This window comes from Colius striatus, chromosome 10 (genome assembly GCF_028858725.1).
Source record: "Colius striatus isolate bColStr4 chromosome 10, bColStr4.1.hap1, whole genome shotgun sequence".
Taxonomy (NCBI): domain Eukaryota; kingdom Metazoa; phylum Chordata; class Aves; order Coliiformes; family Coliidae; genus Colius; species Colius striatus.
In genome coordinates, this window is record NC_084768.1 from 8,417,057 (window position 1) to 8,442,492 (window position 25,436).

General features: G+C 42.1%; 1 protein-coding gene across 2 annotated transcripts; it reads left to right on the plus strand.

Moving 5' to 3' along the window:
• The first annotated feature begins 1,481 nt into the window (after positions 1-1,481).
• On the plus strand, positions 1,482-25,345 carry ATG4C (autophagy related 4C cysteine peptidase). Of its 2 annotated transcripts, none has more exons than XM_062003904.1 (11): positions 1,482-1,554; positions 5,012-5,142; positions 6,250-6,333; positions 6,852-7,082; positions 10,062-10,392; positions 11,946-12,016; positions 13,165-13,301; positions 15,705-15,783; positions 16,451-16,527; positions 20,459-20,578; positions 24,111-25,345. In XM_062003904.1, the coding sequence occupies exons 2-11, from the start codon at positions 5,067-5,069 to the stop codon at positions 24,279-24,281; spliced, it is 1,377 nt and encodes a 458-aa protein (XP_061859888.1). In that variant the 5' UTR covers positions 1,482-1,554; positions 5,012-5,066; the 3' UTR covers positions 24,282-25,345. The 2 variants fall into 2 exon arrangements, with proteins under 2 accessions (XP_061859888.1, XP_061859889.1); XM_062003905.1 differs by lacking the exon at positions 1,482-1,554 and adding an exon at positions 1,654-1,718.
• The last annotated feature ends 91 nt before the right edge of the window (positions 25,346-25,436 follow it).

A 25,436-nucleotide genomic window follows, 5' to 3' on the forward strand; every position in this document is an offset into this window, starting at 1 on the left:
TTATCTTTGCTTGGAATATAAAGACACACACGAGGTGCAATGTCACTTTCTGTGCATTGCCTCTCCTTTCCAGCTTTGGAAAAAAACAGTAACAACATGTGACCATTCATAAGGAATGTTTAAGTTTTATCATGGCAGTGGTGTTACTATAACTCTGCTACACAAAGATGCTGGGGTCTGATGGATTCCTAAGAGATAAGGATTGTGATACACAGGAACACAGAAATGAGGTGCTGTTAGTAAGGGCAAGTAGTGAGCCAAAACACAGGGCAAGGATTAGAAAGGTGATCTCCTACATCACAACTTCGAGCCAATAGCTAGAACTTAGAAACAAGATTTGTCTGCTTTGCACATTAATACCTACAATCCTCTTTACTGATCAACCCTACTACGTGAAATGTATTATATCCGTGAGAATATGTAACAAAACACCACCATAAAATAGATGAGACATCTATTGTTGGTATTTGTGCTGAAGCTTAATTTCAGATCATGTGCTACAATCATGTGCTGATTCTAAAAAAAATACAACTCATTCTGAACATCTTTGACCAGCAGAAGGCAGTAAAATCACAACATGGAAAATACCACCTCGTCCTGAGCCCAAACTTGAGCTGTTGAATCCCAAGCACAGCACCCTTCCACGCCAGAAACGCCAGTTCCAGACATCCAAGAGATTCAAATCTCAGCCTTCCCAAATCCTGCACTTTTTTTGGTTGCCAAACCCTTGGCTCCTGATAAAACCAATGATTGCTTTTAAGCAGCTTAAGATAAACAGATTACTTTACAAAACGCTGAAAAAACCCGCAAACCAAATCCCTCAGCACGTCTAGACTGGGAGACTGTGAAGAGACACGGTTACTCTGATGGACTTTAGAAAAGAAATAACGCTAAACTGGAAAGCAACATTGGCATGGGAAGAAACACGTTATGTGTTTACGCTGGAGGTTTAAGCACCGCCAGCCTCCACGGAATGTGGGAGGTTTGGGATCCATTTTACTGTATCGGAGTCAAAAGACAGGAAATTAAAAAAACAAACCAAAACAACTTTAAAAAATGAGGGAGAGGGAAGAGGCAAAACACCCTGAACCGCCACCCCGAGACTGCGTGAGGGGCACGCAGGGCAGGGCGCTGCGGCCTCCGCTGCCGAAGCGGCTGAGCCGTGGCACGGGCCCGACGGCGGGACAGGCGTTCCCGCGGACAGCCTCCCGCCCTGCGCCCGCCTTTCCAGACGCTCATCTCCCGCCGCGGCCCACCCCGGGGAGCCGGCCCGCCTCAGCCCGGCCCGGCCGCCGCCTCCTCCCGGGCCTCAGCCCATCCCACCGCACCCCCACCACGCACCTTCCCTCCCTCCGCCACAGGCGGCGGCTGAGCGCCCGCCCGCGCTGCCCTAGGCCTACAGCTCCCAGCATGCCCTGCGCGGGCTGCCCGGGGATCCCGGCTCGCTCCCACAGCAGCGCCCGCCGGGAGTTGTAGTTCCGCGCGGTTTCCTCACGGCTGGACGCGCCGGGAGGCTGCTCCCCGTCCGGCTGCGCCACGGAGATCACCGTGCGGGTAAGCGCCGGCCTCGCCGCCCGTTTGGCTGCGAGCGGCGGGCTGGGGGCTCGTCTCCGGGTGAGCGGCTCCTCCGCCCCCTTTACGGCGGCCGCGAAGGGCCGTGGCCATGGCGCGAGCGGGGACGCGTTAGTCGCCCCGCACCGGCGGCGGCTCCGTGAGGGGTGAGCGGCTGGCGCCGGTCGCGGCCCGCAGAGGGAGCGGAACGGAGCGGGCGGGGGAAGCGAGCGGCGGCCGGGGCGCCGGGCGAGGGGCCGGGCGGGAAGAAACGCCTCAATGGTGGCGGCGAAGAGGCGGCCGCTGGCGGCCGTACCCGCAGGCGGCATCTCGGGCCCGGGGCCGTGCTCCGGGACAGCCCGTTCGTGGATGTCTTGTCGGGTCACGAGCGGGCTCGGGGCTTCTCGCAGGCCCCTTCCCGGCTGTCCGCGGGCGGGCGGCTGCGGTAACCGCGCCGCGGCCGGCGGCTGAGCGACGCGCTGGGAATAAGCGGGGCCGCCGGGCAGCTGGTGCCGCTCTCGCCTCCCGCGGGAGGCGGTTCGGGATCCCCCGCCCCGGCCGTCTGCCGACAAAGCCCGCAGGAGTCATTGTGTGGATACAAAGGCTGTGGAGAGCCCGAGGAGAGAGGCAGCTTCTCTGCAACCGGCTCTTGCGTGGCTTGGCTTTAAATGCCGGAAGGGTAAATGTTCGGTCTTTGCTATAGGATTTGCTGTCATCCCCGAGCGGTTTCTTTCCTGGTAGAAAAAAAAGTGAAGGTGTTCATTCTGCACTTAACAAATACAGGCAGTGACACTTAAACTTCATTCATCCCTTTCGCTGCGGTGGCATTGGCAGGTTAGATTGCTTTTCTGTTGTTAACGAACACAAACTCTGCTGGTAGGTTTTCTTTTTTCCCATCGCGGTTAACAGCAGCCACCTCCCTGCAATCGTCCCCTCTCAGAGGCGGGGTACTGAGGGCTCTGAGAAGACAGGACTTAATGTTTCATCAAGAGGTGTGTCCTTGCTGCTCTGTGAAATAAAATCATCCGAGTAATGTACATTCTAGATAACTTCTGAAATGAGACTTCAGTATAAAACCATTAGCTTTAGATTTAATAACAGGGGTTGTGTTGTGCCCGTTGGGCTTAAATATGTATTCCCCGTGACCTTCTCCTGACGCTGTTCCATTCATTTCAGTGGAACTGTTATGCCTTCTTACATTGATGGGAAGGACCTGCGTTTTTCCACTAGAATAGATATGTCTGGTTTTTGTTGGCATTCTTCTTAAAAGCCCTTTTCACATCTTTAGCATAATTCTGGGGAAGAAATGTGACAGGATGAAAGAGAAATGTGCTGCGATGACCATTGTCTTTTAAAGGAAAATTAGCTTCTTTCTCATTTCAATAATTTTTCCTTCAGGCCCTTTTTGGAACAGTAGAGTTTGTTTAATTTCTAATTTTAGCCAGAGGGAGCTTTTATAGGTATTGGCTTTTAAGGCAATCAGTGGCTGCTGCATAAATTACTGTCGATGATTATCTCGTGAGGACAGACTGGACCAAACACACCTCCTGAAGAAGTTCATCTTGCCAGCTTTGCAAGCTAGAGTCAGTGATACAGTTGGTCTTTCTTTTTTCTTTTTCCCTAAAGAAAAAAAAGCAGAAAGAAGGCAGGAAATTAAAATCCAACATTGGACTGTCTTTCTTTTTCTTCCCCTACAAACCTCACTTTAACACGAAGCAAATAATGTGAGTCATAGCCATTTGTTATTTTCAGTAGCAAAAAAAAAGTCAGCCTTCCCTCATGTTTGTGAGCTTGCATTGCCTCTTGTTCTGTGAAAACATTGTTGACAGACTTTTATGAAAGAGTACAATGGAATAGCAGGAAAACATGCTCGAGGTGGCTTGGGCAGGAGGCTGCCCATAAACAGCACATCTGCGCCAGTACCCTCAGGCTCTGAAGGCGTTGCCAACTCAACATCCTCATGTCCTCTTCAGTTACACTCACTGCTTAGGTTTTTATTTAAAATATGCTCTCAGTGGAGTGAAGTAACAAGAATTAGTCTTCATCTTGCTTTTGATCCCCAGTTCAATGGAGAATAACACGTGGAAAGGTGAATACAGTTCTAGATTCCCCTTTTAAAGTAAGGAGGTTATATCTCCAAGTTTATTAACTGAATGAGATTGTTCACTTTTGTTCAAGTCATCATCAGATGTTATCAGAACTTAGCTAAAAATTTGGTGGTTTGCAGTGATGTTCCACTATTGATTGACTTACAATGGCCCACAAGAAATCCTGTTGAAGCAGGAGCTATTAATTTTTCAGCTGTCTCTGCAAGGGTTTGGGCTACCAAATATCATCAAGAAAACCTCTTGTATCAACTATTTTAAAGTGAACCATTGACAGAATACATGCAGTGAAGCAAGCTCTGCTAATTACTAGCAACCTTACCGTTGCAGAGCTGCAGATGGACTACAAAGAGAGTTCCATCCCATCTTATCAGGCTTCTTGCGAACAGGGATAAAGGTAGTATATATTCTTTCAGTATTAATGCCAGTTCATGTTGCTTTTAAGGTGAGGTCTGTCATGTTTTGTAGTTCAGAAAGAATCAGTAAAAGCGAATTCCCTCTTGCTTTCCCCCTTTGAAATGTTATAAGCCTTTTTTTACAGAATTAATCTGCACTGTAGGGATTTTTACCTCCATTTTGCCACTCTTGTTCCTCTAATACAGCGGGACTACCACAGACAATATCATCAAATCAGAAGAGAGCCTTTTTTGAACTGCAAGTGGTAATTGGAAGAGATGTAAAGGAAACGGGGATTATACCACAGTATTCACTTCTTGATGTTACCTCCCTAGCAAGTTAATTCTGTACAAAATGATATCACTGGTACCACACACATTTTCAGCACTACACATATTCTGCATCACACAGCAAATCATCTTGTGCTTTGTCTTAAATTCCTCTAAGGTCTGGAAACTTTGGCTGAGAAAATTCTTCATTAGACATCTGAAAGTAATGCTGCTTATAATGCCAAGATTTGTTTCTTGGTTCTAGAGCCCCTAATGTAGGGAAAGAAAAGTGCATCTCATGTTCTCTTCAGCAGAAAAGAATGGCATCTGTTCTATTTACTGAAGTGCACAGTAGCTCCTCATTTCCTTGCCAGTTAAAATGAGTGTAGCCATATGCCAGCACAGGTTGTACGCTCTAGATCAGTTTTTTGTGCAATACGGAGCTGCTGGAGAACGTTATCTTTTATTTAGCTTTACATAGTAATTTTATGGGTGTATGTTTGGAATTAAATGATTGTATTACTTACCTGTGGAAGGTGTGATTGCTTCTCAGTCCTGGTAGCAGAGGATTCTGCAAGTTTGTTACCGTTTCTGGCCGTGTTCAGGCATAGCTGTGGAAGCAGGCAGGTGGTGATACTGTACCCCATGTTCTCAGTGCCCGTGGATAAGTTTCTGGGTTTGTTTTTGCAGTAGCAGAATTGAACGTCGTACAAGACAGCGATGGCTTTTTCTCCAGAATTTGAATATGGAGGCCACAGGGACAGATGAAGTAGAAAAGATAAAATCCAAGTTTATGTCTGCATGGCACAACATGAAATACAGTAAGTGAAACACTGTGTGGTAAGATCCTCTCTCCACTGACAGGAAGGGAATGTTTCTTTTTGACATGAATGGGATCGTCATTCAAAAGCCTAACTAATATTAACAGTCAAAATGCAATATGGCCCTTGAAACCATTTTTACTTTGGCACTATGAATAGCCTGAGCAAGCCAACTTACCTAGCTTGTTATTTTTCAAGTACATTTGCTTAACTTCTTTTGAAATACCTTATGTTGAAAACAGTACATACGTGATGTAAATGCCACTAGATTTGCATAGACTTTTAAACAGGGTTAATGGGGAATTATCTGCATATTGACTTTTTGGTTTTACATCTGCTTTCCTGGAAAAAAAAATAGGATGTTGTGTGAAATACAAACTCCACTGAAGAATCTACTTCACATGCTTGAGTAAGGTTGAACATCGGTAATTTGTTTATAAGCAACAAAATTTTCAAGTGTGCCCTACCCTAATCTGTCCTTAACCTTAATTTTTATACTTTCCCTCTAGGACTGAGGTTGTTCAGATTTACCAACAGGTTTCTCACAAATTGTGTTGCTTCTCATAAATGAACCTTGGGTATGCCTACCAAGATGAAAAGATACTTTTTTTCTACGTTCTCTAAGGCTGCCTTAAGGCTGAAGGGGAACAGTAGTCATTACACCTGATATGTGGTTGGAAAAGTTCAAGAAACTGTCGATTTAGGATATAGGGGACTATAGGATTTAGATTTAAGTGAAAAAGATACTGTCTTGGGACATTGTTAAAAGCTAAAAAAACAAATTCTGGCCTGTAACTGTGCAGTAACAAATTCACAATAGAGACAAAGCAACTTAAGCTCAGCTTTAGCATTTCTGCATCCTGACAAGTTCTGCGTAGTAGTACCATTGTATTAACATTCAAACAGTCACATAAGCCAGAACTCCAAGACCAGAACTCTAGTTTGTGTTGAACTTTTTGTTATTTCTGGAAGCAAAACCCGCTTTCACTACGTGTTTCTCTTATATTCCCCTTTCAAGGGTTACCTTTGGCTTAACCACATGCTATCAGCAATTCCTTTTTTGAATACCTCAGTCACGAAATCATGTTTGGTTTGTGTCCTTTGTAGGTTGGGTGTTGAAAACAAAAACTTACTTCAGTAGGAACTCTCCGGTGTTTCTGCTGGGGAAGTGTTACCACTTCAAAACCGACGGTACGTATGTAGCGCTGCACTCAGTCCAGTCTTACTCAGCAGGAGCTCTGTGGATGTTTCTGATCTTCTAGAAAGACCATCACTAACACTTACCAATTCAAACTGAAAGGCTTAGAGAATACTCATTTACATGTCCACCACCACCACTAATGCAACCCATCCTAACCTGCCTCGGATTTTACACCAGACTCTTCTGTCTGTAGATATTACTGTTGACATTTGCACTTACCTCCATTTTGCCTGTCAGTTTAAGATTTTCGTTCTAAAATCTCATGATTGAAATTACCACACAAAAAGTTACTACACTCACACCTTCATTCTCATCTCCCAGTGTGCAGGTTTCTAAGAATCTCTTGGAGGGAAATGAAGCAGTTGCTTACTTGCATATCAACAATTCCATTGGCACGGGAGCAAGTTTGCTCTCTTCTTCTAGTAGAATAGTTGTATGGTTTTTCCTCTTATTCTAATGACAGAAATGCCATGCCAAGTTGTAACTGAAACTGTGCTTTGCCTTACAGAATCTGGTGAGCTGGCTGCAGATGGATCCAATTTTGATAAAATCAGAGAAATCTCGGGCAATGTTGAGGAGTTTCGGAAAGATTTTATTTCTAGAATATGGCTGACTTACAGAGAGGAATTTCCCCAGATAAAAGGGTCTGCATTAACGACAGACTGTGGGTGGGGTTGCACGCTGAGAACTGGCCAAATGCTGCTGGCTCAAGGTCTTATGCTTCATTTTCTTGGGAGAGGTAAGTTACAAGAGGATCTGTATGTTTGGTATGGTAAGCATGGATGTTCTGTGGCGAGTGTGATGGGGTTTATGTGGCCCAAATTCACGTGCAAGCTGGTTTTGATTCTAGACTCCTCATTAATATGGGAATTGTTCCACTGCATCAGAGCAGTGATCCTTCTGTCCTACTCTCCCATTTCTGAAAAAGGGAATAGCAAAGTTTGTCAAAGGAAGATACTGGAAACTCCAGAGAAGCTAACAGTGAAGTAAAACAGTACAAAAATCTGTCATCCCATACCTGAGTATTGTTGTTATCCATGCAACGGTCCACTTCTCTTGAAACTTGTTTGTTTCTTGACCTCAAGATGTGGAAATGAGTTCCAAAGCCCATAGCTGTGGGAAAAAGCCATGTGGTTTTATCAGGTTTAAAGTTGTACGTTACTCAGTTTCTTCTTGAGTTCATAGCAGGATTCTAATCTAACCTCAGTACGTCATGCTTTGTGTTGGAATTTTCCCTGTTCTATCTCTTCCCTTCCACCCAAGTCCTTACAGAGGAGCTTCCCTTTGTCAGAGCTTTCTGAAGGAAGTAGCTTTAAGAGACTTGGAACCCTTCCCACTTTCAAAGGCTAAGTGTGCATGTCTTCCCCACTCTTCCAAGCTGAGCAGTGTCATGCTTAGAGGTGGTTTGGATTCTTATAGTTAACCACCTTTTATTCTCATCTTCTCAATTCCGTTCATAATGTAGTACATTAACCCTTTCAAACTGTTGGTCATGTCTGCTGTCACCAATGCCTGTTGTCGAAATGATCCAAGGCACGGGCCTGAAGCCACCCAGACATGTTTAGTTTGAGAGAATACAATGTATTGTTTACTCAGCCATTTGTTGGGTCTTAGGTATGCATTGGGAGAAGATAGTTCTGAAAGCCTGTTTTGATAGTATTTTGTACTCACTGTGTAAATATGACGTAAGCTGTGATCACAGTTCCACACCAGCTGCATCACAAAGTCTGCTTTCTTGGCAATGTCATGACCAAACCATCAGATCGGCTTACTGAATGTTCCTTTTGATGTCGATATTTAAGTCAGAAAACATTCATTATCCCTTTCAACCGACTGCAAATACCAAAGCGTACAAAAATACTTCTGCTGAGAACACAAATCCCTTAAATACAGCTTTTGTTATACATACATTTAAAAAGCATTACAAATCTGGTCAGAAGACTACTTGTGAGCAGGAAAGCATAATGGTCCATTCTGAAGTAGCCCCAAACAAAAAAGCCTCAGGTTTATATCTCTAAAATCCATGGTTACAGAGAATTCCTTGCACTGTCCCCCAGGCATCCTCATTTGGAAAGTGATTTGGTGATTCCAAAGTGCTAGTGTTTCTCTGGCAAGATCCAAATGCATAGAAAAACAAAGTATGTGTGGTCTTTCTGGGCTACTTTTCTCATCACCTTACCTTCTGACAGCTGGTGAATTATCTTTTGATAAGCTTTTTATGAGGCCTGGGTAGCTTTTGAAACATATTGAAGTGTTTACAGTAAGTTTTTCATCACTGTTTACTCTTTTCCCAAAGATGTTTTCATTATAGTTTAATGGTATTGTTTCTGTTACAAGGCAAAGCTTGAGTACAGTTACTAGCTGGAATACTTAAACTTCCACTGCTACGTGGAATGTTCCAGATATTGCTGAATGATGTTGTAAATGGGTTTTGATTTTAAATATTAAGGTACTGGTAAGTTTTACTTTGAAATGCCTGTGCTTAAGGCCCTGGCTTGAACTTGAAGCTGACAGTACAGGAGTAGCAAGGCCTGTGATGATGCTACGTTATGCTCACACATGCATCTGCCTGGGTCTGCAACGAAGAACGAATGGGAGGTTTTGGAGAGGGCTGCTACCTGTGGATTGAGACAGATCATGGTCATTGCCAGCAACACATGGGACAGTGCTGAAGCCCTAAGTTAAATGTTAGAATTGAGATGAAATTGCCTCTGTGCTTTCTCTCTGTTTCTCAAAGACTTTGATGTGGATATTTCAGTAAGAATTAGGAGAAGGGCTGCAGTCTCGCTGTCTGTCAGAAAAGGTTCCTTTGCCTGTTTTGGAACATCCTGGAGCTTCCTTAATCAAGGAGCTTATTCCTTGCACGTGGCAGCCTCCCCCTTGCCTTCTGGGATGTTCCTTGTAGACTTTCAGGATATATTCTGGTCTAACTGTGTGCTCACTGTCTTTGGGAGCTTTCCTCACATGGCTCTGTGTTGCCATTAGCTGTTTGAACTTGTGGAAGAGCCTTGGAGTCATCTGACAGGGGCAGCGTTCTCCCTGGGTGTGCTGAACTGCTGTCGCGCTGCAAGAGCAACACTGTGTGTGGGATGTGCTCTCACAGAAACGCTGAGCTAGAAATGCAGGCTGTGGATGCTGTGCTGAGAGAAACAAGTTTGCCTTGTAATCTAGGTCAAGAATTCACTAGTGAATAGAGAAATGGTGTGTATTTTTCTGCTGATCTGCTTGGACAGTTTGCCAGCAAGAAGCTTGTTTTTACATTAATAATTCCTCGGGTTTGTCTGTTTTTTTTTCTTAATAACTAACAAAGCAGGAGAGTTAAAGACAGCTTTTGACACTTCTTGTTTGACATCGATAAAACTTCTTAGGTAGTGAATAACTAACATTTTTAAGAGACAAGATAGTTCTAATTGGTGTCTTGTGATAAGGTACATCACGTGCATTTAACTGACTGGCATCGTGGAGACGGTCTCTGTCTTGGCAAAAAAATTGCTACCAAATGTAGGGTTTTGTTTTACCTACCACTCAGCAGAAAATAACAGCAAATCATCCTTCATTCCAATTCTTTGTTTCCATTTTAACACTGACATCTGCATCTCAGTATGTAAAGTAAATATTCCTGGTTTAAGGAACATGATGGGGAAAGGGATGTGCTTTGCTAATTATACCCAAAAGTGAGTATTAAGCCTAATATGCATCTTAAAATGTCTCACTGCAGCCTGGGTCTGGCCAGATGCATTGGACATTGACAGTTCAGATGCTGAATCGTGGACAGCCCATACAGTGAAAAAGCTGACAGCATCGTTCGAAGCATCGCTTACAGCAGAGAGAGAACCCAAGATCCTGTCACACCATCATCGGGGAATGCTGAAGAGAAACCGTGATGCCAATGAAATGAGGAATGAAGTTTATCACAGGAAAATCATTTCTTGGTTTGGCGACTCTCCGCTGGCAGCTTTTGGCTTGCACCGGCTGACAGAATATGGAAAGAAGTCTGGCAAAATTGCTGGGGACTGGTATGGGCCTGCAGTTGTTGCACACATTCTAAGGTAAAAACCCCTTTACTCGTCGTTCTTACCGTGCCTAACGCATTTCCAAGCGTCCTGAGATTACTTCAGCTTAATTGAGCATCTAACTGTTCATGATTGCCTTTGTAATACGTCCATATTAGTAGCAATTCTAGAGCTTTTTCAGAGGCAGGAAGGGAAACAGCAGGAGGTGCAGGAACTGAAATCTGAGCTTTTCTTCAGTCTTATTCCATGAAAAAAAAATGATATTCCTCTTTTCCTGTACTTTGGGCAGTAGAAGTCCCAAGTATCTCTCCCAAACCCAGGCTTTCAAATAGAGCTGCAGTTAATGAAATGTTCTAAAAACTAAAACCACTCTTTCAACCTTGGAACATGCATAACATTACAGAGGGTTTTTTCTTTTCTTTTAATGCTGTAACCTGGGGGCTGTAATGTACTGATAGTGTAATGAAATGTCAGAGCTAAAATTGATGTTTTCAGCATTTCTTTGCACACATCAAATTCTTGTGAAACTGTAAATGTATGGGACTATTAATATTATAATTATATCCTAGTAAAAGTAAAGGGTCTGTGACATTCAGTGTGGGGAAAAAAAAAAAGTCTAAAGTCAAATTTCTCCATGTTATGTGTCTTTATAGGCCAGTTCTTTGAATATTACCATTTTTTTCTTGTTTGGGGCTTTTTTTATAGCCTTACATGCTTATGTTCTGAGTAGATTCCAGTTTACCTGTAAACTGAATCACTAATGAGTCATTTAAGCAGCAGAAGCCCAAGTTCACATTTCTCTATCTATATGTGAATAAAAGGATTTCATCTTTAGTGTAAAAATACATTAATCTGAAGTGAAGCTGTACTGAAGTAACAAGGAGGGGTGGGGGTGTGTGCACACACGTGCACATGCACAGAGTGAGCTGCCAATAATGCTTCAGACTATCGACATCTATTTTATTTTTAGCTTTTAGGTCCATTACTCTTTTTGGGGATAGCCTAATACTGCAATTACTTTTTGAAAGTTTGGGTGAAATCTTACAGCTTTTTATGGAATATCATTTATTTCCATAGACAGAAGGTGTTAATTTGTGGCTGTTTATATGAGCTGAAATCAACTAAAGAGATCTGCTGAGTCAAAAATAATATTTTTGTCAGCAAATTTAGCCTTTTTTATCCCAATGTACCTGACAGAAAATTGTTATAAACAGAAATTAGGCACTGAATATGAACTTAATTGGATGTTCATGTGTTTCCTTGGGCTTTTTTTGCTTGTTTTCATTGTTTCTTCTAAATAGCCAGTCATCATCGTCTTGGCTTGGGAAAAACATGTTGTCTTATACACTGGATCTTGGTATCTAGTGTTTAAAAACAAACAAATAAAAAACTACCCCCTCATCTGTATCAATCAGGAATGGAAGGTGATTGGAATTCAGAACAAAACAAAACAACAACAAAAGCCCACACAAAAGCTGAAGCAGAAAACCCGACAACAAACAAGTAAAAGCAACTAAATAATTGGTGTTTCTTTCCTGTCAATTTCTTTAAAATCGAGATGAGTTGAATAGTTTTGTGTTTGTACTTAGAAAAGCTGTGGAAGAAGCAAGAGACCCTGACCTGCAAGGAGTAACAGTCTATGTTGCTCAGGATTGTACAGGTAAATGCTGTGATTGTGTTATTTTTGCAAATATTCCTGGTGTCTTTTACTCCCTTCTGTAAGCACTTAACAAGAGAGCTGTAAGGGAAAAAAATAAACCCTAAGAAATGAATCTACAAAGTTGAGATTGGGTGGGCAAAAGGGGTCTGGATAGATGCAGATGTTTGTTCTCTTTGAGAACGACTTGGAAGCTTCATAGATTGCTTGTTTGGTATCTTTACAGTGGAAGACTCTGGAATTCCAAATCCAGCAAGATAACTGTTTCTTACAACCTGCCCGTTTTAACTTTTTGGTTTGGATTTAAGTCAGTTAATAGTCTGTTTGATACTCACTTCAATGTTGTTGTAGCAATAAACTAGTAAAAAACTTCCACATCTTACCAAAAATAACCCTCAAATGCAACCGAACTACTGAAAAATCCTTCAGTTAGAGTGGATTTGTTAGTTACATTCTGTCTTTTGCAACACAGGGTTCTGTGTACACAGGAATAAATCCAGTGCACCAGTCTCTTAGAGTAGTAAGAACTCATTTCTGCATGGAGTTTAAAGATGTGAGTAGGATGGTGAACTCAAGTCTGTGGTAACCTTTCTTCTGCTCCAATGTGGCATTTGAAACAATCAATAATGGGCAGAGGAGCTTAGAGCTCTGGATGTTCAGGAGGAGAAAATGATGACAAGATAAACAAAAGGTGGAGTGAAATTTTACACCAATGGCTGCAGCCTTTCAAATCCAAGCCCAAGGTATTACTCCAGTAGCCACACTTAGCTGCCAGAAATTTTAGTTACGTCATAAGTGTTGATGGGATAGGACAGAGGGGACTGACATCCCTGGGTAATCAGCCAAACTGATTGGAAAGAGACACCGTTTAATCACACACTACAAACCACTCTCACCTGACTTACAGTCAGAGTGGAAACTTAAAATTCTGTTTATTTTTTGCTGCTTTGTTCCACTGATGATTTCTGCATCTCTGGGTTTGGAGCCATGGCACTGTTTTTCATCAGGAGCTGCATTTCAAGAGGACAGTCAGATTTCAAAGGACTGCAGCTTTAGTTGGTCACACTAAGTGATGACAGGCTGTAGGTGTGTCTTTATAAAAGCTGGGGGTTGTATTTGAAATGTGAGTATTTTTGTGTGTCTCCTTTCAGTCTACAGTTCAGATGTTATTGACAGACAGTGTTCTTTCCTGGATTCTGGAGAAGCAGACACAAAAGCTGTAATTATATTAGTTCCTGTGAGACTGGGAGGAGAGAGGACAAACATGGACTACTTAGAGTTTGTAAAGGTATGAAATGAGAGTTCAATCATTTTTCAAATAGTAGCAGCGGGTGATGTGAAAAGCGACTTCGTGATGGTAATCTTCTACCTATTAAATGTGTGGTGGTGATTTTACAGTTGAAGGTTGTAAAGTTTGACTTTACAGATTTTAAATTTCCCTATTACAAGATCAGAGGTAATTGCAGAGCACATGATGTCCCTTGGTACAGCCATGAGAGCTGCCCTGCTACCTGAAAAGACATTAATGCAGTACCTCAAATTACAAATGGTAATTTAGTTACATATGCTATTAGAGTTGTGCTATAGCAAAGATCAGTCAGCATTTTAAAGTACAAATATACCCAATTCCTTGCTTTGTTTTTTATTTTCTTAAGCATTAAATGGTTTAAGGTGGTTGCTTATCTGATCTTCCCGTTTTCTTTTGTCTTTTTCTTCCCCTTAAGAGAGGGGACAGAATTAAGTTAATTCTGGGTTTCAGTTAAAGATGCAGACTTTAGAAGGTAGTACAAGAGGCAATTTTTACAAAGTGATCCTTATGGATGAAAAATGATAAATGTTTTATAATTCGCTTTTACAAGAAGGTTCCCATAGATTAACAGTTATTCATTACCCTAAGCAGCTTTGCTCCCTTTCTGTTGCAGTGGCAGAGGATGTGTCCTCCTTAGCTGCTCCAGCCCTTGCACTTTAAATAAGCAGCACTTTCTCTGCACAAATCATGCTGAAGTTGACTTTGTTACCATCTCAGGGGAGGGGTATGATGGTTTTTGTTATGTTAAATTACTTTATCATTGTCTAACTAGAGGAAATTTCATCCAGAGAAGCTTTGGTCTTATTAGGATATGAAATATCAGTGATTTGTTGAGAGAATTTTTCCCTCCTCATACAGTGATAATGTAATGGTTATACTCTCACTGGCTGATCTCTTAGAGGAGAGGATATAGATACGATTGCCAGCTAATGGAGATTTCAGTTTAGCTCAGCTGATAGTCTTCTTGGTTGCTGTCTCTGTTTGGGCCAAGGTCCAATTTTTTGGACCCAACACTTGTCTAGTGCCCCAAGACAACCCCTGTGATTTATGGACTTTTAAAGGCTGTTCAGTTTTTAGAGTATTTAATGGTCTTGGGCTTCAGTTCCATGAGAACAGTTGGGCTCAGCTTTCTGAGGTGCTGGATGTTGGCAAAATTCAGCTCCCAGGGGAGTTGGTGGGATAACTAATGGAGACCTGTGTTAAGCCAAGACTGAATAGTCACAGAACCCTTAATGAGCTCTGCTAAGAAACAGAACCTCATGAAAGTGACAAGAGTAGAAATATATTGAAGGAAGAGGGAGGAAAGTCCTCTGTGCCTTCTTCCATTCCTCTACTAGGGATTTCTTTAAATAGAGAAGCGACTGAGGGTGATGTCTTTGATGTCCATTGTCTGTGACCGTATCCAGAGCTTGGGGTGACAGAAGAATTTTGGTCAAGCTATTACAGTGTTCTTACCTTGGCCAAACTGTGTGTATACATGGAAATCCCTCTCCCCAGCACTAGAAGGTATACCCACATTCTTTAACAGTAACTGCTGCGCTGGTGTGCCAGCACATGTTTGTGGATCACAGCGCCCAAGTGTTTTCACCCTGAATGAACAGAAACATGCTGGCAGCGCAGTTTGACCTGTAGCCCCCAGCTGATACCTCATCTCTTTCTGTCCACGGTGGCTCCTAGCTTTGCCATGCCTGGAGGAGTATATTCCTTTCCTTACACCTACAAACAGAAATGATTCCTATATTTCACGTGTCCCCTTTAAATGCCATCAGGTGTATTTGCAATCTCTTTCTCAAAGCTGCTGTATACCGATGGCTCTGATTCCTCTACACTCACAGTCAACATCCAGTAAGATTTATGGGGCTTGTCTGTTGTATGTCCCTCTCTCCTCCTGGATTTTGGGCTGCTGCTTTTAGAGCTGTATCTTATAATTACTCTTTCTTCTACTGACATTTCTCCCTGTCGTGTAAAAGTTCATACTCTAGACAGGCTTCTACGTTTGAATGCAAAAAGAAGAATGTAAATGTATAGGAACTCTATAAAATCTTAATACTTTGAAAGCTTTTGACTGAGCAACCTGTACTCAACTCATATGACATTACATTTTGTCCCCTCCCCAAAAACAATACTACCAGTGTTGTCAAGGTTTGGGCATCTCATCAAAAGGAAGGACTTTCTCTGGAATATCTGGTGGTACCTTTTCACTTTGAGCAGTTGTAAGCTGACTTACACCCCAGAAAGTCATACAGTCAGTCTTTAAAAGAAAAACAGGGGAAGGAGGAAGCTATTTGTCTAAAAAACAGTAAAGAAAGAGCCAAGATTTTAATTCCATGTAATGCTTACTCTGTTTAACACTGCTCTGATTATTTAACGTTCTTGTTGTAGGGCATTTTAAGCCTTGAGTATTGTGTTGGGATTATTGGTGGCAAACCCAAGCAGTCGTATTACTTTGCTGGATTTCAAGGTTAGTGTTTCAATATGTTATGCCTCTTCAGTATTTTTCTTTAAGAGTTAGGAAGTTGATATCAAACCAGTGGGAAACATCATGATTAAAACAGCAAAATGAGTACCTTATTAATTCATCACGTCTGCCCAGGTCCAGTCGTTTGTCATTTAGCCCGTGTAGTAATTGGATCCTGTAAAATGTACATTTAATTTCTGTGCTTGCATAAACAAGGCATAATTTATCTGTTTCACCAAAGCTGAGAAGCATCTGCTGTAACTGTCTGGCAGTTCTTATTTACCTATTTACTTTTTACTAGTTTAAGTGGTGTTAGTTGATGCTTAAATGACAAGCAATATATTCTTCCTGTCAGGATGAAGTAGCACGATGCATTTTTCATATGCAAACTCCAGAATATAATTGTGTGTTTGTAAAAGTAATTTTATCACCAAAAATTAAATGACAGTCTCATCACTTTATAAAAATTCTGCTTATACAAGCATATTTTATTATGCAAAAGTTAATCTGTCCTGCAAAAACCTATGCTCCAGTCAATGAATATCAGCCTGGCAAGCAGTTACTTGCTGGCTCTTTTTTTTTTTCAGCTGTTCTGCATAGAAATTGGATTGTAAGCAGTGTAATAATAAGGTGTTTTTTGAATTACTTGTCTTCTGTTTTGTCCTTGCAGATGACAGTTTGATTTACATGGATCCTCATTACTGCCAATCCTTTGTAGATGTCAGCATAAAGGATTTCCCTCTTGAGGTAGTATGGATATAGACCTGGCACTGTTTTCTTCCCATATGAATCAAACACTAATTATTTAGAGACGTTGTAGCTAGCTGCAGCTTTATGGGTTTACAGTTACATGTTATTTATCAAAGTTCTGCCCTTCTTTATAGGCCTATAATCAACAAAAATGACCAGAGGTTAAAAGCTCAATATGGGGGTTTAATTTTTACTTCATTAATCTGCGTCTGTTTCTTTTTAATGGTTAGAGAACCTCAAAAATAGATGATCACTCTATTTAAGTAACTTTCCATCAATGAAAACAGACAATATGTGAAGTACTTAAACATGAATTATTTGGGTTTATTGGTTTGTCTTTTTGGTCTGTTTTATTTTCTTTTAAATTCAAGCTGCAATCAGCATCATGGAGAGAATTACTGTAGTATTCAGTAGTAGGAGCCTGCTGGCAGGTTGGAACCAGAGTTCCTGGGTGTTAACCTGCTGCTTCCTTATCCAGGGATTCCCAGTATTTCTGTCCTGCAGGACATGGTTATCTTTTTAAATGTAACTTTGCTCCTGAGAAATTTGCTGGTCTCTTATTTTTAGCTTCATACAAGTGGCCATTTTTGAGACTAATCAGTTGTGGTAGACAGATGAGATTTACTCAGGTCTTTGGAACTGTTTCTTTTAACAAGTTTTATGATGATTTTGAAGCTATTTTTATAGAATAGTAGTTTCCAAGAAACTGACAGGTCTGAAGGGGCAGGTGCTGCCCTTGCACTTTCTTTCTCCCCAACCCCTTTCTAGGCCATGACTCTTTGGGTGCACCTAGATGTAATGAATGCATCTTTTCAGGCTATGGCAGGATCTTAAAAGTCATGCTTGTGTCTTTTTACAGTACTGTTTTCCCTTTTCTTTAACCTCTGGCCAAATAACTTGCATTGCAAATAGATAGAGCTAAAGGAGGTTACTGCAGAACTCAATTTACAAATACTGTGGGAAAACATTATCAGTTGCAGAAGTAAACGTTCAATAGCCACAGTACTCACAGTAGAAGTACTCAGTGCCATCTGTACAGACTCTGCTTCTTTATCCTGTGTCCAACTTCCACATGAACTTCCAGCCTCCTTGGAGCTACTCTTCATTCCGTGTAGAAACACTCTCTGGGTGCATCCACTGCTTAGGACAGCATCAACTGCTCTAGAACAGAGTTGGTTATTAGCAGTGGTTCCTCATGCCACTGTGTTCTGTGAAGACAAGTACTCCTACTAAACATGGAAGCATAGCTTCAGAAAGAACCTGTTACATTTAAAAAAGGAAGAGAATATGTATTTATCTCCTCCACCTCTAAAATACTAACTGCTTAGTGTGGAATTCGTAAAGATTTGCAGGGAAGTCCTGTAAACAGTGGAAGTGGATCCTAGCAGCTCTTAAACCCCCACCTGAGGAACTGAGCAGTGATCTTAAATTGACTGTTTACACTTAGATTTAAGTCAAATGGTGTGAAATGATGTTCTGTGTCTTCATGGCTTCTGTTTTGTATAGCAGCTAAGAGTTAAACTGAGAATAAGGGAGAGAACTGCAATGGTCATGTCTATTGTTATCATGGAGATAACATTGATGTTGATCACAATACCTTAATCAAAATACCATCAAAAAGTATTTAGGGAAGTACTTACATATATCAAAGGGTTTAGACGGGGCTAATGTTAAATCTGAGGGCCCACTTGAAGCAGATACTACATATCTCTCCACATTTATGCTTAACAAGATGCTTTGTGTGACAGAATATAGAAGTATAAGATTTTCAAGGAAACGAGAAGGTTCTGGATTTGAAAAGGGACATAGCAGCAGAAAATGTGGCAGAAAATAGATCCTAGATAGAAACTGTCAGTATTTTTAGAAATGCCTTTAGATTTACCCTGTTAAGATATTTGGAAGAGAGTCCCAGCTCTACCTGTTTGTATTGTGGCAGCACCCAGAGGTTATAACCAAGATCCTTGCCCCTTTATGCTAATAACTGTAGTAAAATGCAGTGCCTTCTCTGAAGATTTTACAGTTTCATTGGGTAAGGCAGACAAAAGATGGGAAGCGCACAAAGAAGCAGAGCTGAAGTGACTTCCTTAAGGTCACACTGTAGCTCAGTGGCCAGCCTACAAAAAAAGACACATCTTTTTGGTTTCTGTTCCCATGGCTGATCCTCCAGATTGTGCTGCAGCCTGGCATTAATATGAATTTCCAAATAATAACGCTTTAAGATGTATTTGGAAGGTCCACGAGCTGCCAGCTTGGCTTGATCGCATCCTAATGCTTTTCTGCAGACGGGAAACATATTGCAATTTAATGCTTAGTGCATTTAATAGTATTATATCTTTGTCCAGAAATGTCAAAAGTAAACAGAAATTGCTTTCTTAGCGTGGATAGTTGCTTGTTAGATTTATCTGCAGGGAGTATTTTCCAAACTGACAAATTGTTCAGAATAAGTTGGAAATCAATCCACTCTGTATTGGCTTCCAGAATCCATTTGTTTGGAGGAGTGGGGAAAAAAAAACAGCAGCCTTCCCTCTTCTCTTTGTTGTCCAGCGATTGTGCAGCATTAAGGTTGTGCCCTGAGTTAAGGCTCTGCCCTGAGCCACGGCACAGCTGGAGTTACAGGGCTCTTCATTTAACCTCAGTGGCTCAGGAATGAATATTCAAAATAAAATTTCTTCACAGAAAATTTGAACAGAATTAGGAGGAAAAAATAGTGACTAACATCGGTCTTGCAGAGATACTTCTCTTTGCTTATGTTTTTCAGCCAAGGTTTCACAGAAATATCTCTGGTGGGTTTGTAATCACAAGTAAAAGACAACATCAGTGTGTACGAGTGTGGCAGGGGCAGACAGGTGCTGGTGGGGTAACTGGGGCTGAGGAAAAAAAAAAGAGTAAGATGGGTTTGTGATACCCAGACTGCTGCTCTGTCCTGTCCTGTCCTGCTGTGCCCCAGGGCTGCGAGCACACAGAACAGACACTGGGGAATGCTGATGCCTGGGGGAACCCATGGACCCCCAAATGTGCTGGCACCATGTGTTGTGTGCAGACCTGGTGTGTGTGTGTGGCACAGCAGCTGTAGCAGGGCTGCCAGGGACTGAACAGCCGTGGGGTGACAGGGTTCCCCACGTGCTGGCAGCAGAATGGAGAGGAGCTGCCTTGGAGAGACAGGCAGTGGTGACAAATTTCACAGTGATCTTCACCACAACTACAGTCCCTGTAATAAACACAGAATCAGGGTAGATAGCATATGCTTAATCTTTTCTCATAAACTGTGAGTGTGGGGAAGGGTTTTGTCTGTTTGTTTTTTCTTACAGCATGGCTGCTGATAGTGTCAGCTCACAGCACTGTCACAGCATCATCTGTCATGAAAAGAGATCTCATGTTAGCAAACACCCATTCATAAAGCAGGGCATGTTATTGGAGGCTTTTTTCCTACTTGTGGGTTACCATAATATGGTTTTGCTTTTGTATGTTTTCTGGGGGCTTTAACCCATTTCATTTAGTACAGGAAAATGCACGAGGTTGGTTTGCTCCATTATGTCTCTTTTATAGAGACTGGGGGAGGGAAGGGGGCAATGGGTAGGAAAGCAGTAATTGTAAGATAGTGCAAAAGCTGTTACAAATTCAATTTGCAGACGAGCATTCACCTCCCCTGCCTTGGGAATATTCATAAAGTGCTGCTGGGAGCAGCAGACCTGGGAGGGATTTCAAACCAACAGGGTGTTGTGTGCAGGTTTGGGGAATACAGCGTAGACAGCGGGAGGTTCTGTGCGGGAGGGGGAGAGTGGGATTGCTTCAATATTTGAGGGGGGAGGAATGACTCCAGAAGTGTGTGCTGCGTTTTAATTCAGGTGATACAGGGGGAAAAGGTAGCTGCATTGGCATGCACCATTCTCAACCTTAATTTCATGCTTTTTAATCTTGAAACTTGCAGTCATTCCACTGTCCTTCTCCCAAAAAGATGTCATTCAAAAAAATGGATCCGAGCTGCACGATAGGATTTTACTGTAGAACCGTGCAGGACTTTGAGAGAGCTTCTGAAGAAATCACCAAGGTAAGGCTCCAAGTTACCAAGCCATTCCTCAGCCGGAGCAGACGAGGGGGCTCAGCGACACGGGCAGTGTTGTTGCTGCGGCGTTCGCTGGTGCTGTGAGAGCCGGGAGCAGGGCAGCGTGGCCGTGCCCCGGCAGGAGCGGCCCCACGAGGTGGCACTCTTGAAATGGGAATGTGCGGCCGCGGCGGGGGACGGGACGGGACGGAGCGGGACGGGGCTCACACTCCGCCGCTGCATCCAGCCCAAAGCGCCCGTTGTTTCCTGTCAGCTGAAGCGCGTTCGGGTGACGTTCAAGTGTAACGCGGCGGCCGCATGATTCGGTGACGGTGTTTGGAGGTCTGTGGAGCAGTGATCCCCCTGCAAATCTGATCCTGGCCTTGCACGTGAAAAAAATCTGGGTACATGTTCATTTAGGTCCAAATGTAATTGGCTTTTGTTTTTTTCCCTTGATTATTCCAGCATGTGAGGCTATGGAATAGAGCATTAATAATTCTAGCTGTGGTAGCAAATAACTGCTTTGTGATTGTAAAAATAGCCTGTGCAGCAACAGCAGAAGATGCTCCCAATATGAATATTCTAACCACAGTAGTTGTCACAGCAGCACGAAGGATTAATGTCTGTACAGCGTTTTGCGTGTCCTCTGAAGTGGTGTTTGTATTATAGCCCAAAGAAGCATTTTTAACCTTGATGTTGTATATAATCTTCAGTAGACAGTGATTGCTGCCGAGGTTGTTTCTTTAATTCTTACACAGAAAGGTAGAAAACAGATCTGAAGAAGTTTCTAAGCAGCAGATATGTGCAAAGTTTAAATACTGAAGTTTCAGTTCTTCCACGTTTTCTTGTTCTGCCATGTACAAGAGAGAATGTAATAACGTGGTAAGAAAAACCTGATTACAAAACTGGTTACATTGCAAGTTCTCTTTCTCTTTTTAACTTCTTTCTCTTAAGTTTGAGGTTAAGTACATTTCTTTTTCTGGACATATGTTGTGAAAATACTCATGTCTGATCTAAGTCTTGGAGCTATCATCCTGGTATTTGACATAGAAGTTCTTTAATACTAGTGACATTATTTTGTATAGGTCTATTTCAGGCACAGCAAGTTTGAGATTAGAGGAAAGTTTGGACACAAATGCAATGTGAGAAACATTCCATGATCTTTCATTCCTTCCTTCACATCCTTTAATTTTTCCTGCTCTTCTGTTGTTTTCCCTTTCTTTGCAATGTGAGTGTGGTGCTCTGGAACTAGAAAGCCCAGTGTGCTCCCAGTGGGCCCTGGATAGGCTAGACTGAAAAATTCAGGTTCTCGCTGCTTTTGTGGGCAATAAGAGGTGGGATAAAAGATGGAGTTTTAATTACTTGATGATAAACCTTATGAATCATACACTCAGTGACAGAGAAATTAGGGCACTGAAATCAAGGGCCCAAATGGAGTGACTGGTGAAGCTCCTTCCAAATCCCATTCAAGTTACCTTGGTTTCTGTGTTTGCTAGTTAGGCAGCTATTGTTCAGTATTTTAATAAACCCTGGAATTAAATAGCTGATACATTAGGGAGATCTGGAAATATATCCAGACTTGAGAAGGCTGGATTTAATGACTGACTGTAGTCTTACCTCTGTCTTGTGCTTCCAGCACCAGTACCAGGTACGAGTGGGCACAGCAGTTTCTGTCAGGCTTCCCAGTGCCATGTGGCAGATCCAAGAGGCTGACAGCAGCCCTGGCTGTGCACAGCACCAGGGAGGGCCCTGCCCTGCCCTGAGCCCAGCCTCTGCTGCTGCCTCACACTGTCACTTAACTGGTACCAGGCTTGTCTTTGTGCTCCTGCAGAGAGTTGTTTCCCTGTCAAAACCCAAATAAATAATGCACTGGGCTACAGTTGCATTTATTCTTAGTAGAAATTAAAAATTCTCTGAAGAACTGCACTGATTGAGTGTTGAACTTGGACGAAGTTCAGCACAAAGAATTAATCGTTGCAGTGACAACAGCATCAGTCTGAGCCTAACGCTGAAACACTAACAAATATTAATGTTTATTCATAAGCTTCTCTGTAGAAATCGTCCCAGGGGTACCCAGACAACTTACACATTCTTTAGAGTTTCAAATTATCTGTGATGAGTGAGTGAGATGCAGCTTGGTAATACCTGCAGCAATCTGAACCAAGGCCCCTCGGCTCTTCTTCTGGTGTTTGCCCGTCTGTCTGTCCCCGTGCACTGCGAATCGCCTCCATCACCTTCCTCAGGACGCACACAAGCCTGCAGAGAAGGAGGTGTCAGGGCATGCTGAACACAGTCCTTGGCAGTGGAATTTCAGAAGTGTTTCAATACCCATTTGGGGGGAACCATCTTTAAAAGTGCAGTGGTGGGCTGCTTGCAATTAGGAGCAGCCCCAAGAGATGAGAGGGTTTGCACCCACATATCTAGTCTTCTCAAGAGACAAAGTGTTTGTACATCTTACAGACTTGTCTTTTTAATTCTTATTACACTTCTTTGCTTATTGCTGCGTGCACATCTCTCCTAGATCTCCTTGCTCTTTCACCCAAGGTTCACACTGCAAAAGCCAAATGCAAGAAAACAAGAATAAAGTAGGAAATTTCAGACCACAGTAAAAATCAAGGGGTTTACTGTGAGTGGGATTTTTTTTAATTAAACACCCTACTCAGCCCCTGATTAAAGCTCTTATTTAGGGGGTTTTTACTGTTTTAGATGAATTGTTCTCATGAAATGATGTTTGGTGGCTTTAGTTCCACACAGTGTACGCCTCTAGGCTAATGTAATGCACGTGTCACTGCATCACTGTGCAGCTCTTTCAAAGCAGGTAAGAAATTTTAAAAAACAATTAAAACTGTGTCTGTGAACAATGAAGTGTCCAAACCAGCCTGAAAGGCTGAAATGTCTTCCAGGATTTTGTGAGTTTTTAGCTGCTGTTAAAGGAATTTCCTGATGTGCTTTGGTGTTTCTCCGTCCCCACCACCCGCTTTCTATGTGCTATCTTAGTTTCAAATGGAGCTTTTTGGCACCCTGGTTACCACAGCCTGTTACAGCCATCAGTCTGGTTGTACCTATGTACTTGGGTTGGCTTATTTACATAGGTCCATGTGTTTCAGCTTTTAGTAAAGGCATTGATTGTTGGATATGCTGATTCTACAATAAAAATCTCTCCCTGAGATGCTCAGTTACTACAGAATTTGTACCTGTGCTTGAGGAGAACGTTATGGCCATGACCTTACTTTGTAGAGGTTTTATCTTCCTACAAGAGCTCCAGCAGCACTGAAACAAGCAGCATGTAGAGGTGATCTGTGGGGAGCAAGAGGAGGTTTAGGCATAAAATTAGTCGCTACCCAAAGAAGAAATGGAAGTAGATGTTTGTTGGATGGGAGAAGGGGATGTTTACAGTGTGCAAAGCTTTTGCTTTAATATGATGATAATAAAAACTTTAAAAGCCTTTTTTACTTTGCAGTCATTATCAGATAAATATCAGTAATTGCTGCATTCCTTCATTTCCAATTAACATTGTATCCGCTGTTTTACCTTGTAGATGCTGAAATCTTCATCTAAGGAGAAATATCCCTTGTTTACTTTTGTAAAGGGTCATTCCAGAGACTATGACTTTGCTTCCAGTCCACTCCGTGAAGAAAACGACCTTTTCTCTGAGGATGAAAAGAAAAGATTAAAAAGATTTAGTACAGAGGAGTTTGTCTTGCTTTAAGGACATTTTACACAACATTATTGGCAGCTGTCCAGGAGAACACTTGCCTTTTACAGAACAATAAAGGCATGTGTCCTCCTCCTGCAAGAAGGCAAAGCTTGTGCTGAAATGGGTCTATTTTCGTAAAGAGGATGATGTTTTTTATGTAATAGTCTTTAAAATGTTGTTTATAAATGTACTAATTATTTTTGTTCCCTGCTAGTTGGTTGAGTTTCATGTCCCGTTGTGCTAGTGAAGGCAGGAGGCCTTGTTTGGAGGCAGCTACGCTGAAAGGTTCCTCTGCCCCGGCCTTGCACGTCAGTCCAGGACAAATCTTGAGCAGAGGCTGCTGGATAGGTGTGGGGTTTATGTCATGGGTATATACCCATAGGGTTTGAGACCACCTTATTTCTGTTTGTGGGTAAAATTTGAGTCCTGTGGTCATGCGGTAAGGGTGGAACTCTCATCTGTCTTGCTATGTAAGCCCAAATAGTAGTTAACGCTGTGATCGTGAGAGCCATCCCGAGCAGCGCAGCGGGAGAGGGGCAAGTTGGATCTGTCAGTAGCAATTGGCAGCTGCAATACTGATACAATTATATAGGCTGAATTGTGAGTTAAGGTACTATTTAGCAGTATGATTTTATAATGGTTTCTCATTAAGCTTGCTTTGGAGCCTTAATACGAGGAGTGAAGATAAAGTATTACCTTTCCCCACAATTTTTAAAGGTTATACTATTAATATTAACTGCAACCAATCAAAGCAGCTCAAGACAATTATTAGAAGAGAGCGGTGTTTGTTTCCTGTTTCAGCTACTATAACGTTGGGGCTTCTCTCCTGTTAGTGCAGCTTTTAAATCAAAGCAAATGGGGGAGTGAGTGTGAAAAATCCTGGGCTGTGATTATTTTTTTCCTGGGATCCGTGTTATTACTGTACCAATGATTACTTGATGTTGTGTGTTCTCAGATTGCAAACCAATGTACATAAATCCTCTCATGTTTTAACAAAGTAAATGCAAATATTTAAAATAGGTATTAACACTGCTTGGGAAATAAAAAGGTGTGAAAACATTAAATGCCTGTGCCTTTTGTATTGATGTTAGCTCCTCTAAGAGGGAATGTAATCCTACATCTAAAACGATATTGTAAGGTGTGAACACTGTTTATTTGCAATAAAGG